General features: G+C 34.0%; 1 protein-coding gene across 3 annotated transcripts in view; it reads right to left on the bottom strand.

Annotated features, from left to right (window-relative positions):
- Positions 1-16,435, bottom strand: part of dlt (codanin-1 like protein dlt) — a 172,670-nt gene that overhangs the window by 8,011 nt on the left and 148,224 nt on the right. For all 3 annotated transcript variants that reach the window (XM_067084611.1, XM_067084612.1, XM_067084610.1), the window contains 13 exons: positions 15,114-16,418; positions 13,365-13,563; positions 12,749-13,003; positions 12,344-12,501; positions 11,824-12,008; positions 9,340-9,713; positions 7,592-7,743; positions 6,689-6,856; positions 6,037-6,183; positions 5,548-5,754; positions 4,298-4,456; positions 3,946-4,075; positions 1,288-1,418 (listed from right to left, as the gene is read on the bottom strand). In XM_067084611.1, coding sequence (XP_066940712.1) covers positions 1,288-1,418; positions 3,946-4,075; positions 4,298-4,456; positions 5,548-5,754; positions 6,037-6,183; positions 6,689-6,856; positions 7,592-7,743; positions 9,340-9,713; positions 11,824-12,008; positions 12,344-12,501; positions 12,749-13,003; positions 13,365-13,563; positions 15,114-16,418 — 3,570 coding nt within the window. The remainder of the gene's footprint in view (positions 1-1,287; positions 1,419-3,945; positions 4,076-4,297; positions 4,457-5,547; positions 5,755-6,036; positions 6,184-6,688; positions 6,857-7,591; positions 7,744-9,339; positions 9,714-11,823; positions 12,009-12,343; positions 12,502-12,748; positions 13,004-13,364; positions 13,564-15,113; positions 16,419-16,435) is intronic.

Here is a 16,435-nt window from a genome sequence, read left to right on the forward strand (position 1 = left end):
TCTCTTCCTGTAGCTGTCTTACTATGAAGATGGCATCCACTGTCCCTCTTCCTCCCATGAATCCATACTGCTGTTTCCTGATCTTTACAATTTCTCTTAATCTCTCACCCAGTATCCTCTCTAAAACTTTCAATCCATGCTCTGTTAGTTTACTTCCTCTGTCTCCTCATCCTTTTTCTAAAGCCAAATAAATAAAAAATGCACCTCAAGATTACCCATCAATTTCCCTAACCATAGAGAGTGTAATCTACTTCCTCCAACAAATAAACATTCTTCATCAAATACGACCTATCAATCACTAACTTTGACCATCTTGATCTATAAATAGCATAATATAGCACCATATGGTCTGCATGACCTGGTGCTTGATGGATTTTAATTCAATTCAATAAAGGAGATGCATACAAGCTCCTTGAATTAGGACCTATTAAACCCACTACTCAAATAAATTTCCAAAACTTAAAATCTGAAGTTTTTAGCTCTAGATGGGATGCCTGTAAGCCCTTACAAATATCCCGGTACAGGCAGTCCCCGGTTAACAGCGGGCTCAGTTAATGGCGATCTGGTTTTATGGGGCTTGTCCAGCGACGAAAATCGCCAATTTTCGGTGCCCGAAATGGGTGATTTCCACTTATCGGTGCCGATAATTGGGTATTGGCGCCAATACATACCTAACAGAGACACCAATAACTGAAAATTGGCAGTTTTCGGCGGCTATAAGCCCGAAAATTGCCGAAAAAGCGCTGGAAATCGCCAATTTTTGGTTAGTGGCGATTTTCAGTTATCACCACACCGCCAGAACGGAATCCCCGCTGATAACCGAGGACTGCCTTTATAAAATATATTACCTTACACATCAACAACAATGGAAGAGTAAAGAAACTGATATGAAGTATGCTTTAACTGAAATATTTGCACATCTCCAACAGTAGTTATAAAAATTCTTGACTACCAACTTTAAAGGGGTTCACAATTCAATACAAGGACTGACAATAAAGTAAAATTATGAATGTATCAATTACTTATTGTATAGAAGTTTACCAATACATATACTCCATTTTCACTTTTGTATCATTCCATCCATATGCATCTCAAATGAAGAAAAAATACTCAGTTCAAGATAAAAATATTTGTGAGAAAAAACAGGTGCCTCAGGCTAAATCAATTATGATTCCACCACTCTCCCTCTTCAAAATTCATGGTAAAGAGAGCAAGTTTTCTGCATTATACTAGCTTAAAGCTGATATAATTTAGACTAAAAAGAAAGTTGTTTTCGAAATTACTTACCTTCAGTAATTTCAATAAATAAGATGGAGGCATTACATCAGGATCATGTTCTTTGGCTGTTACAGGCAAACTTTCCAGGGCACTTGGTTTCTTGGCTACAGGGCGAGGAAGATGTGGCTGGTTACTAGGAGCTGGAAGCAAACCTTAAAAATTAGTTATCTACAGTTGCACACTACAGTATCTTCTGTTAATTCAACAGCTTATTTCAACAAAGCCTACCCAGTACACGAAAACACTGACATGACATATTCTAATCTATTCCTTTTCCCACAGGACATATTCTAACCTATTCCTTTTTCCAACAGTAAGATGCTCAGATAATTTCCTAGTGCCAAGGGTTCATTTATCACTTGAATCCTAGAGAATAAATCTGGGACACAAAAATAACCCTTTAACCTATTTACAAAAATGCCTATGCCGGCGGCCCTATTTACAAAAAAAGTTTTTTCAAAAAATCACACACGCTTAGTTTTTAAGATTAAGAGTTCATTTCTGGCTCATTTTTTTTTTTGTCATTGCCTGAAGTTTAGTATGCAACCATCAGAAATGAAAAAAATATCATTATCATATATAAATATTGGAATATATGACAGCGAAAAAAACTTGTATATAATTGTATACAAATCGCGCTGTAAGCAAAACGGTTAAAGCTAATGAGTTAATTTTTTTAGTTGTATTGTATACTAAATTGCGATGATTTTGGTATATAACAAATTTTAAAACGATCAAAGCAACACAGAGAAAATATTATCACAAAATGATGCATGAATTTAAAAAAAGTTTTTTCAAAAATTCAGCATAAATCGAAATATTGCACTAGAGACTTCCCGTTTGTTGAAAAATGAAGCTAATTGATTGAATATTACTAGACTGTAAGTTTTTAGCTTAATTTGCAGTTTTCGACCATTTCGGTCGAGTTAAAGTTGACCGAAAGTCGAATTTTTCAATGATTTATATGGAAATATTTCAAACCGATAAAAGCTTGTTATTTTTGTTGTATTGTACATGAAATTGCACACATTTTCATATATAAAACTTTATGCAACGACTAATATAAAGCGGTGCAAATATTACGACAACGAGACAAAAGAATTTCTGAGATGTTCGCCGAAGGAGTTATAAAAAGACGTAAGGAAAATGTTTTTTAAAAAATCACCATAAATCGAAATATTGTGCTAGAGACTTCCAATTTATTGCAAAATGAAGTTAAACGATTGAATATTACTAGAATGTAAGAGTTTTTAGCTTACAATTGCGTTTTTACCATTTCGGTCGAGTTAAAGTTGACGAAGGTTGAAATTTTTGCAGTTATCGTGATTTATGTGAAAATATTTCAAAACTGATAAAAGCTACAACCATGAGCTATTTTCTGTTGTATTCTACAAAATTGTGCACATTTTCATATATAAAAGTTTATGTAACGACTAATGTAAAACGATAAATCGACAACATGACGAAAGAATTTCTGAGATGTTGCGAGTTAGAAGCGTAAGGAAAAAAAATTTTTCAGAAATTCAATAAATCAAAATATTGTGCTAAAAGTTTGTTTCAAAATGAAGGTACATGATTGAATATTACTAGAATGTTTTTAGCTTATAATTGCGTTTTTTACCATTTCAGTCGAGTTAAAGTTGACGAAGCTTGAAATTTTGGCAGTTATCGTGATTTATATGAAAATATTTCAAAACTGATAAAAGCTACAACCATGAGTTGTTATATTCTAATGAAAGCACATTTCCATATATAAAACTTTATGTAATGACTAATATAAAACAGTGCAAACATTACGACAACGTGAAAGAATTTTCTGGCGGACGTAAGGAAAAAGTTTTTTTTCAGAAATTCACCATAAATCGAAATATTGTGCTAGAGACTTCCAATTGGTTGCAAAATGAAGGTAAATGATTGAATATTACTAAATCGTAAGAGTTTTAGCTTAAAATTGCGTTTTTTGACCATTTCGGTCGAGTCAAAGTTGACCGAAGGTTGAAATTTTGGCAGTTATCGTGGTTTATATGAAAATATTTCCAAAATGATAAAAGTTACAACCATGGGTTGTATTTTACTGTTTTGTACATGAAATTGCGCACATTTTCATATATAAAACTTTATGTAACGGCTAATATAGAACAGTGCAAAAATTATGACAAAATGACGAAAGAATTTATGAAATTTTTGGCTGAGTTACTTCAGTGCGTAAGAAAAAGTTTTTCAAAAATTCACCATAAATCGAAATATTACTAGAGACTTCAATTTGTTGCAAAATGAAGGTACATGATTGAATATTACTAGAATGTAAGAGTTTTAGCTTACAATTGCGTTTTTCGACCACTTCGGTCGAGTCAAAGTTAGGTTGAAATTTTTGTAGTCGCGTGCGTACGCGTCCACTCGCACCCAACAGACAATTTTAGTCGACGTATGATACATCCAATAGGCGTTTAAGGGTTAACAGTTAAATATATGATGCTTAACATTTAACGGCCCTCAAAATAAAGGATTGAGCTTCTTATTATACATACAATAAACATTTAGTTTAAAAATTTCCTAAACAATAAGCCTAAAATATAAAAGATACATTAAATTTAGAACTACAGCACTGGAATATACACATACAGTAGCTAGTCTGGTATAACATTTTCACTAAAACACAAAACTTACAAACAGGTGTATCTGAGAAGGAGAGACTAGATTGATATCCAGATGCATTGGTTTCCCCTCCAAATGCAGACACATCAGATGACTCTAACAAAGATAGCGTTGTATCATCCTGTGAACCTTGTCCAGCAATCTGAAATTGAGTTAATACATTAAGCACAAAATTTTGAAAAATAAATATTATTCAGATTTTACCAAGTTAGAATATCCAGCACATAATTTGGAAAACTAAATATTTTCCAGATTTTACATTCAATTCTTGACTTGACTGGCATACAATACTGTATGGGGGTGGTGATGAATCTGATTTTTTCTTAAAATGAACAACTCCAACGCAACTACATTAATTACTTACAGCCAGTAAATCAGCAGTCTTCTGAGCTTGTCGTATTAGCCGTTCACTATCTAAGGTGAGTTCTTTACAAAACTGGGATGGAGTGAGATGTGACTGGGTCCACGCATTAACCTTTTCCATAGTGCTTCGGACTACGAGCTTCTGGCATACCTCCACCTCCTAAATGTAAACATCATTTATTATATAACAAATTCCAGGAGTTACAGGGGCAAAAATCACTCAAGTGTAATTTGGTCTGCCCAAAGAAAGACTGTGTTAAGCATCAACCCAAAAATAATTATTTTTAAAGACAAATCAAAATAAAATTTAAACAGCAAACAAATTTTCTCTTAAAAAACATTTTTAAATGTTGTACTGTATTACCATGTCACAAAAAATTTAATTAATTCTACTATATTTTTAAAGGTAGAATCTTGATGGTTCATGTTGTACTGAAAGTTGAATATGCTTTATTATGTGTACTATTATTTTCAAATTGAATATAGTATAAACACTATAGAAGACAGGATCATAGAAACATTAACAATTTGAGACTCGTGGGGATAAAAAAAACTTGTCAGGCAAATCTAACAATGATCATTTATGCGCATGGCAGTGTTTTTCTTTTATCAGTTGCTGTAGATTGTATTTTCATGGTAGAATGATTATGGTGTAATTTTGAAGCTAAATATTCATAATTTATATGTTCAAGAATGAAAAACAGCAAAAATAAAGTCAGAAGGACAAGTTGAAGTTAGCCAAAAATTTTCTAGTCATAAGAAACTCAGGGGTTGGTATTTTTATGATTGTAAATGACATTACCAGAACCTCAACAGATTAAAGGCTACTCACTCTCTATCAATTTCTTACTTCTAAAGTGACCGTTTTGATTATTTTTTATTATCAAGTACTTTAGCCAAACCATTTGGTTAAAATTCTTATTTCCTACTGGGATAAACAGCCTCATTTATTACCTGCATAAAAACAGAAAGATGTTACACTACTATATAAAGATTCTGAAATTTCAATAAAATCCTTGTTGACTGTTCATCAACTAATAACTCTTTCTGTTAATCCTGTCAAATAATGTACTTCTAACAGATAAAAGTAAAATTATGAAAAACAAGACAAATAAGAAAATGGTTATTCCTCATTCATATGCATTTCTGCACTAAGCAGGCAACAGAAAGAGAAAACTTTGCACTCAGAATATCATACACACCTGGCTACATCTGATAAGGTATCGTGGATCTTGCAACACAGACACATACCTGAGGAGTAATATCTGATGGAAGCAACAAACTTAAAACAGTGTTCACTTGTTCTTGAATTTCTTGTTGTGGGAGCTGCAAGCAGTGGGTTTTCAGCTGAGCACACATTTCTGTACTTAATTCATTCACTTGCTTCTTGACTGAGTCTTTCCTGCAATCACCAAGCACCGGGGAATTCTGTACTTGATTGTCCACAGTTGCTCTGAGCTGCGAAAAGCACTTCACAATATAAACTGATACTTAAAATTCAGAACTTAACATATTAATAATCTCCAATTCCTAAAGCACTGTCTACCAAACAGCAAACCATTAATAGAGCAAGATACCCAATATGACTGACATTCTTGACCCATGGACACATCCCACAGGCTCAGTGGTAAATATTAAGTGATTTACAGGTCTTCATGAATATTGCACAAAAACTATGATGATTAGATTACTTATACTAACATTTGTCACTTCCAGAAGAATGAAAGAAAAAATTCATACCTTATCAGTAGCAGATTCTCTAAGCTGAGGAATCACTACCAATCTTATGTTTCTGATAATGTTGGAAGATACACGCTCAATAACAAAGTCAGTGGTTTTTCTAAATGAAGACGGATGGTTGTGGAAGAAGTTCTCTTCAAGTTGAAGCTAAAGGGAAAAGTTCCAACGGATTAACTTTTTTTCTGATCACATCAGTTTAATACCTTATCTACATAGCACATCAGCAGAAGTACCTGCACATCATGAAAACCCATTTAACATTTGTAAGTTCTCTCTTTGTGGGCTTTAACTTTCAAGCCTTAAATATGTAAACAGAATTAATTTAAAGTATAGCTAAAAAAAATTATTAGTATTGTGTGGCTCTAGAACCTCTCAAAAACGATTGAAATTTGAAGTTCAAGTGAAATATAAAATTAGTTTAATCCTGAAAGAATGTGTTGACAGAAAGATTACAGTTTATATTTAATAATGAATATGTGAACATGGATACTAACAGTACGCTAATGTAAACTCATAATGGAAAGCTCTTCTAATTAACCCTTACTCAAACAGGAACAATTTCATCATAGCTAATAATTGTAATTCTGCTCATCTTCAGCTTATCCTTATTCTTCCAAGAATGACTCACTTGATCTTCAACAACCATAATTACCTGAATATCAATTTGTGCTTTCCCAGGTGTCTCTTTCTCTGAAGCTGATAAAGGTGTTATTCTCCGACAACTGTTAGAGCCAGTGTTCTTGCTAGAGCCAGTACCAAGCAAAAAATCATTCAGTAGATTCTTCAATTCACAAACAAAAGGACAGCAAATGGTGATTAACTGGAATAAAAAATAAAATGTAATATTGAATAATACTGTAAAACTGAATAAAGCATCTTCCACTGCATCTATATTAATCTAGATCCCTTCAACATATGGAAATTTCATTGTTCACTTAATAAATTCTGAGCTTCAGGGCACTGAAGATTTCTGGGCACATGTCCTAATCTTTAAACATATGTCCCACCTTTACTGGTATCTCCAGAGTGCAACAAACAAAATAACAACTTTAATTTTTGAATTCAATTATGGGCCAACAATTTCAACACTTTCTTTTAAATTTCACTCCGGTTTATTCTGCATTTCTTTCCATATTTTCATTTGGTTAGATCTCAGGGTCATTGCTGTAAATTACTAGTTGATAGTCAGGCTCAACAGCCTTCCACAGCCAATTCTTAAGAAGCTCATAATACAGAAATCCCAATCTGTCCTCTGCACCCTATGATCTAGAACTTAAGTGTAATCTTGCAAATAGTAATCTTCAGTACATTGGAAAAACTTGGGTTTACTCTTTCCTTAACCTGGAGTTGACTAATATCTGTTATAATATTTAAAAATAATGATTATGGAATCTTCAACCAAAAGGATAAGTGGAGTTCATCTGCAGTGGAAAATTGCTAAAGCTGGTTCAAAACTTTTTGAAAAAATTAGTAAAGAAAATTGAAATGGAAGAAAATCTCCCTAAATTATTCTTAAAATATGAATTTTCTGAAATACTCAAGTTGTAACCCCTACCTGCTGATCAACAAAATGTGATATATCCAGGCAAACAATTAGTTCTGTTGAATCCTGTGAATCACTTGGTTTCAGGGGTGTTGTATCTGGAGTGTCAAGCAAACTCATGGCCATATACTTTGAAGGTGTCTTCATAGGAGACATAACAACATCTGGAAATGATTGAACCAAATTTTTATTAGAAAACTAAAGTTTGTCTTCATTCTCTACAAAAATGGCACAGACATTGTTACAAACAGCACAGAATTTCTGCATCCCTAAAACAAAAAATTGGCTAGACAATTTCTTAAACACAGTCCTTTACTGTATATGGACAGTGTTGATTGGATGCTGAGGGATGATTTAAATAATGTACCTTACATTATATACGACAATAATGTGCAGTGGGATGAATAAGTAATATCTGACAAAGTATATAAGTCTCTTCTGAAATTATTGTTAAAGCAAACTGTCATTCATTTAGATGATGCATGTTTCAGTACAACATAAACTATCCATTCAAGAACATAAATTTTTCCAAGCTCCTGTCCAACACTGAAAATATCAGAATGAATACATCTACGGATAAATGAACATTCCAAGCCTAAAATGACAAATTTCTACATTTTTCCACTATGACTCCTAATACCACTGAAGCACCCTTTCGTCATAATTCACAAAAAGACAGCATACAATTTTGTGTGCTAATTCACACATTCAATTTAATTAGTACTACACAATAACATCATTATTTTTTAAAATGCAAATGAAGTTAATAATGTCATGAGCAATTACCAAATTTCCAAATAATCACAAAAGCTCCATGGTTTTTCTCTCAAAACTATAAACTGCAACCAGCGGCCCCACACCCCCCGCCCCCGCTTCATTAATACCAAAATTTCAACTGAGAAGCAAAAAAGAATAGATGGTGCTGGAAAATAAAGCTCATGAAAATACTGTCCATTCCAGTATCATCAGTTAATGATATTCTGCTGGGATGGGGAAAAATATTTCCACCTGCTTCTCATTCAAGAGTACTGTTTCTTCAATAAATACTTTCAAATGATGCAAGAGCAAGTTTTTTTTTTAATCATGGTACAGCCCCAATGGGGGTATTCCCTACAGAGTCCATTGCATGGCCCAATGTAGATATTAACAAAGGTTATGAGTAGCACCTCTGCTTACCCAGGTAAGTTGGGTTCTGCTTTGCACTTTCTTCAATTTTGCACACTCCTACCTAGCTATCTAAAATCTTTTGACTCACTACAATTTTAACCGCATTAAAGACAAATCCTTTGAAAGTCCATAGATAAGACTAATTGTCTGTTTACAACTACTTATAATAGCCATGAAACACTCATACACTTTAAAATTCACTTTTACATCACATGAGATAATACATTCCAAAAATTCAAAACTTCTATTTTTTCTTAATCTGTATTTTAAAGCAGATTTCTCACTTAAATAATTTTGTGTGTCTTATAATTACATTACCATACTGACTAACAAGGCTTTGTAAATGAAAATCACACTGAAAATGCAATGATGCTGTTTTAATTGTACTGATATACCTACAGAAAAATATTCGTCTCTGTAAACCAATATGTGCACTACCCAGGTTACTCAGAAATCCTTGAACTTCATCTTCACAAGAGCTTATTCCAGTCAACAATTATGAACTTAACATGAGAGGAAAATTTAAAGAGACTTGTGCAATACCCTTTATATGGACCTAATGAGAGGAAAAGTAAACGGACTTTATACAATACCTTTTTCAATCTGCTTGACTGGTGTATTTGCCAGGCTTTTCCCTTTTACTACTTTGTTCTTCGATGGTGTGCATATCCCATATACTGGTAGTTTAGCTTCCATGCACTTTTCTTTGTACTCTGTTGACAGCATTTGCCTCAGGCATAACACACAAAAGTGACTGTAATTGGCTTGAATGGTTTTCAAATTCTGATTGTATTCACAGTGATCTATATCAGCTTCAGCAATGTCAGCAAAGAATAAACCATCAGGAAAAGCTGGCAGATCAAAGAGCCATCCAAGAAGGAACTTGAGCAACAAGCTGTTGGAGGGAGCCAAGTTCTTCGAATGGGAAACTTTCATGCACTGTGGACATCCAGTGTCTATCTCAATACTGAAAAGATGAAACATTTAAAGATAATATTGAAAGAGGATAAAACTTTAATTAAAATTAAAATCCTAACAAACACATACTCAAAAATACTTCTCTTACACAAAAGCAGTGACACTTCTGAAAAGTAAGTCACTCCTCTGAAAAGTAATCTTTTAATATACAGATTTAGAATAAATGTGAAACAATTACTGCACACATCAAGTATTAGCATTAGCCCTATGAAAATATTTCTCTAAACTACTGACTAATCTTTCCTGCTCCATTTTCTAAATACTGTATAACAGTTGACACTTATATAAGGGAAATTGGTTCCCAGGCCCTTTGTGTATGATAGCAAACCTCATACAATACAGTACTGCATGGCTCATTTGTGAAATACATTTTAATTTTTTATATATGTGATAACTTCTTTTTTTGAAAGTATATACATTAACATAACAAAAATACAAAATAGAAAATAATGAATTACTTAAATATCTAAAGGAAAATAAGCGATAACTAACACATACTCTGCTTCTTTCTCTAAAGTATACTGGTACCCACCATCCTTCAATCTTCTCATGATATAAACAGCTGATAATGTTGGAAATGATGACAATGAAGTTATACTATTTAAGTGATGAAATTAAGCCTGGTGAATGGTGTAGGTGTTGTGAGGAACAGTGCTGAACTATGAATCTCTGGGTATGTCAGATTTTTAACTAATTTGTTGATCTTGGAGCACCCAGCCATGAAGAAATTCAAATTGATCAAGTTTGTTTAAAGATGTCATGACCAAAAGTAAAAGGAATTTATTTCAGGATGTCAGAAGCAGATGAAGTCACCAACATTTCTTTTTTATTAGAGGTTTCACTTTTGAGAAACAACCTTAAGTTTTGTCCTTTAGATCTTGTACAGTATTAAAAACATTCAACTGCTATATCCAGATTGCTTTTTTCATCTTCTTGACCTTCTTCTACCTAATCATCTTCCAAATTAACATATCCATCTCCAAAGAATTTCTTTATTTCTTCATTAACCCCAAGAGAGCCTCAGATGTGATCCACAACTCTGTTACAATAAAGGCTTTCAACACAGTTTCTGATTTCAATTCATCCACTACTACAGATTATATATAAATATATATTATTGCATATATATAACATATGAATAATTTCCTGCATATTACTATTCTAGGTTAACTGTATTTTACTATTGTCCTGGCACCAGGCATGTGTGCAAAGTCTTCACAGTGCAGATCAAGAGGCTACAGTAATGAGATGGTGATGGGAGTTGAATATACATCTGTACATTTTGAACTTCAAATTTAATAGACTCAAGATGGCCAGGTGCATTAATCTTATTCCTACAAGTATTTCTGGCTTTGGAGATGAAACAAGATCTAGTAGTAGTATGGCATGCGCAGTCAATGCAACAGCCTACCATTTACTCACATAGTTGAAACTAACACCAACTCTACAAGCAATAACCAGTATGTGTCAATGGACTTTTAAATACTGCATGACTGTACATAGGAAATTTCACCCTTGCACCAATATACATGTGTTTACATGAAGAACCTGGCCAGCCCTATGAGAGTTAAAGTATTTTGCCTCAGTGGTGTAATTAAACTACTTAACAATAATAACAAAAAAGTTAACACAGTTTACTTGATATCAGCCCTGAACATTTGCCTTTTAATGCCCAAACTTACTATTATAATCAATATTATTACACCACAGACTAAACTACTTATTCAAGACAGAAAGCTTTATTTACTGTACATTAAAAAATACAAAATTAAACAACAAAGAAATAAAAAAATAGGGACTGGATAAATATAAACTTTCCCATTCTTTACTTCTACAATTAAGATCAAGCAGTAACTTTTTAACCAATATCAAAGGTTCTTTTATGTCTTTAATGCAATGTACAAACAGTGTGGCTTATATATTCTTGGTATCAGATCCTGCACTACCAATTCTGCACATTATGAAGGAAATTATAGCCAACAGGCTTTGAATAATAAAAAATATCTTATATTCAACTCTTACCAAACATCATATGAGCTTACAGGCTATGCTGGAATCTAACACATTATCTGCAAAAACATGTCATTAAATATTCTCACCTTGTTATGTACAGAATCTTAAAAATGGCAATAAGTGTCATGACAACTGTCAAGTAGTGCTTTGAGTGCAATGCAACTGGATCCACCATACTCAAATATTCCACTATCCAAGTCACCCCAACAACCAGTCGTCCATAGGCAGCACACTGCCGCAGGGCAACATTCAGATTTAATGGTGGGCAAACCTGTAATGCAATTTACACTTCAGAAAATATTAAAACAGAAATAACCTAAGTTCAAACTATATAAACTACATACATACAGTATATACAACAATCTAATTATATTTACAACTAATTTATGTATCACATGTGCTGTGCAAAAACAGCACTGAGTTTCTGTAAGGCTAAGATCCACAAAAGAGTGAATTATTGTTAAGAGATCACATCTTCTATTATACACTATAGATGCATATCTTTACTTAGATACCTCAGTAACTTCCTAGGGCTGCACAGTAAAACAATGCCACAAACTTCTGTTATTTTTAAACATGTTAAACACATACAAAAACTGTACTTACTTTACTCCTAAGGTCAATATGAGTTGCAATAACATTTTCTGACAGATGATTTGTGGTTTGATAGGGCAAGAATTCTACAAATCCCAAGAACTTAGCTAAAAGCCGTAAATTCAATACCACAGAACGTGCCTCCATGTGAACCATGCTTTCCACTGGATCTGTAGAAATAAAAAATTATGTGAGCATTGAGTACTATGTAAATTACTCACTGACTATAAGTAACTACATTAATTCAACAACTTCAGGTTTACATTAAAAATATTCTAATTCCCCTAATGGATCTCTGATTACCCCGAGAATATAAGGGGGAGAAAAAAAAAATGTTTCAAAACTAAACTTAAAGCATGAATTATAAATAATGATATAAATAGAATTTTCTACTTTTCTTCCCTAAAAATAACTTGCCTCTTTCATCCTGTTCCACGACAATGAAGTCTTGTTCATTCAGCCTAAGTATATGAGAAATAAGAACATCCTTTAAGAACTGATTGAATGCTCCATGGGCTGCTATAATTATAAAGTCCTTGAAGAACTCTTGGGAACCAGGAAAAGAAGGAGCTGGACAAGGACCACCAAGTTTTGATGGAGTCACAAGTCTTTCATGTAGCCTTTTGTACTTCTCTGGATGCTGCTTTTTAAGCAAGGCAAGAAAGCCCAAATCTGGAAGGCAATAAAATTAAAAATGGCATTAATCAATTTCTATCAGTAGCACTACAGTACCAGTATTTTAGCAAGACCACTGAAACCCATTTCTGGACTTCACAGGTCTCGCCTAAGATTTGTTCCTAAACGAGGTGAAATTTTTAGCTAAGTAAATTAAAGTTGGGGAGCTTATGTGTGAAACGACCAACAAAATACATAACAGCTGCACTGAAAGTATTTATTTTCCCACTGATGTGATGAAAAACTAGCGACGGCATGCATTCTGGATATCCTAAAGAAAATAACAGAAAATCATAATGAAGTGAAAGTTTCTTGTAATTTGAAAAATATACCATTATAATGAGTAACATTAACTAACCTTCAGGATCTTGATTAGGATCAAATTGAACATCTTCTCCACGGCACATGGTAAGTAGCTGCAACTGGAACAATCGGGCAAAGTGAGCATAGTTAGTTGGGTCCACTCTCATGGCCAGCAGGTGACGTATACGAGGACCAAGGGATTGGCTGAATGACCAACCCGGCGTAAGATGGTTTTCTTCCCATATTCGAATAATCTGAAATCAGGGTTAATCACAGTATTAATCTAATCGTAAAAATAACCCTGGGGAAAGACACAAATCAAAATGAATTAAGCTTACTTGGGAAAATCTACAGTAAGAACAGTAAGCATATGAGCTGTGGTCCATATGCATGTGAATTTTAAACATTGTTAGAGCCTGTAAGAATGAAATCAAGGAATACTGTAATCAGATTACAAATCTATGATGACTCTGTTCTTCTTGAGTTGAAAAATTCCCAACAATCACATGAAAAAGACTAGCACTTCGTACAGTCTTTTTACACTCACTTTAAATCTTTAACATAAAACAAATAATCCTTAACAAAATCATGAAAGCTTTCCAAACTCCATTTTCTTATTTGTTTGACAAAAAGAAAAGGAAATCCTCTACCAAATGATACCAACTTCTTATCAAATTTCTATGAGACAAAACTAACTGCCATTGATAGGTCATGAAATATTAGGTCACAAAGCAGAAACTCCTTCGTAACATTTAAGGTTGCTAACGGTTCAACCCATGTGTCTTCTTCCTCCTCCATGATCAAATGCTCAAGAGCTTAGAATGAACAGAAAATTCTTTTTTTAAACAAACTTAAGTTCTTTCCTGATCAATCTAGTTAACTTTGTTTTTCCAAGATCCAACTTATCTCCTTCAATTCTGGTTTTTCATTCCTCATATTCGCTCCTCCCTTAGAATGGCAAGCAGCTTACCTATTAATTTGATAAAATTCAGGACCTGACAGTCAAATGCATGTTGCAGTTTTCTTCAAATGCCACAAAGATGAAACTCTGTGACAATTTATAGTACCTGCTTCCATTCCAATGTCTCTGCTGAAAAGGTTCGTTCCTTTCTTATATTGATTTCTATATCTCATATTCAACCCTTGCACCTATTATTCCTCCTATCAGGTTACATGATATATTTCTATTACTCAAGATGATAAAAACTTACACTTTACACAACACAACTCTTTATAACACAGTATTTTACAGATCTCTAGATGTAGAAAATTGAAGTTAACATGTTTCAAAGTTAAGCAATGGCTTGTCCTATGACTGTTCAACCAGTGAGCTTTCACAGAATTTCCCCTTTGTATAATACATATGGGTAAGATATCATTTACCTTTTTGTTTATCATCTCTAATCTTCTGGTTATAGGTTTTCCTTCATTACTCTTTTCCCATCTAGATTCATGGTCTACTCTTTAACTATTTATTTACATGTATATTAATTTTAGTGAGGATGGCAGCCAAATACTATTTCTAGGAGCATTACTTTCATATTTAATATACATTATCTCATTTCTTTCACATTGCCTAATACTAGGCCTAATGTGCTACTTTGTGTTGCTTTGACTTCAGTTTCTTTTTCTTTAATTTCATTGTTTTTATTATTATAGAATTTACTATTGTGGGTATCTGCCATGTACAGTATATGGGACACAATTTCTATACTGTACATAATCAGATACAGTACCAACTAAAAACCTGATGAATTATTAACAGCCAAATTCAAAAAACCTTGATGAATTTTTTAAAACTTACCTCATAAAATGAATCTCTTTGTTTTCGAAAGACATGAAATGCCTGATCACAGGAGAAGTTTTGTCGATTATCTGTGTCCGACTGAAAAGAAACGCCACCAATTGGTGACTTGGGTTGCTGACTCAAGAGAGGTTCAGGAGGTGGATTTTCCAGAAACTTCATCAACTGTTTCTCTAAGTCTGTACAAAAGCACTGGATGCGAGGATTTTCTGATAAGAGAGTAATAGTTGTCCTGTCTAGAAGTTTGATTAGTTCTAACAAGTGAGAGAGGACTTTTGTAGAAAAGTAAACACAGTTATGCAAGTTTCCAAGATAAGACTCACTATCTTCATCACTGTCACTCTCCTCACTGTCTAATACTCTTACTGTTAATAACTGAATCACATAGTACAGCTCTACCATAATACTAGGCACCATATTACATAAAATGAGATCCGCATACACTTGGGCTATCACATCAAGGACGGCTTTCTTTGTCACCTGAGCGAGAGTAGCTTCCTTGAATTCAGAAGGCTTTCCATTGAGTTTCTGCAATGCAAGGTTGGGCGGTGTATCTCGACCACTACTTTTCAAATTATTGTCTTTGGAGGCCACTTCCTGCCATTTCAGTCTCTCCTGCCGCAACATTTCACGTTCTTCCTCCAGAGTTTTGCTCCCTTCTTCACTCACTGAATTGAAAGATGTACTAGGTGACTGACCCTGAGGGAAACCAAACATATTTTTTGAATTTTGACCGAAGGGGTTTGATTTATTGGAACGAGAAGCTGACACTGGAGTGATGCGAGTGGGATTAATTCTTCGTTTTGGCTGCTTTTCCTGTTGTGGTACACAGCCTACCACAGGAAAAGCATTCTCATCTGTAATATCAAGTGTCCTTGATGTCTGACGCACCATACCACTGGTGTTATTCCTTGCACTGTTATCACGAGGCAATGGACTTCTCTTTTTAATTCCTTTCTTTGTATCACTTTGAAGAAAGTCACCTAAACTAAGTCTCTGTTCACTATGCCTTTTCTCAGAGTTAAAATTCCCCCTACCACCACGATCACTAGTTTCCTGACTTTGCCGCTTAGCCCAAGCATTTCGTTCTCCGGAAGGATAATCAGGGGAAGTCAACTTGGGACTAGCATATCCTTGTTGATTTGGTGACTTAGTTCTATCCCCTGTTCCTTTAGGTGTAGAACAATAAAGGTTTTTGTTGAGACAAGAAGTCACAGCACCTCTGTTAACTGTCAATGGATATTCCGCCTCACGTAGCAGTTGCCCTACATCAGGGACACTTGTACCTTCTCCAAGTTTCCCATTCTGTAAAATAAAATAAC

This window comes from Macrobrachium rosenbergii, chromosome 41 (assembly GCF_040412425.1).
Source record: "Macrobrachium rosenbergii isolate ZJJX-2024 chromosome 41, ASM4041242v1, whole genome shotgun sequence".
Classification (NCBI taxonomy): domain Eukaryota; kingdom Metazoa; phylum Arthropoda; class Malacostraca; order Decapoda; family Palaemonidae; genus Macrobrachium; species Macrobrachium rosenbergii.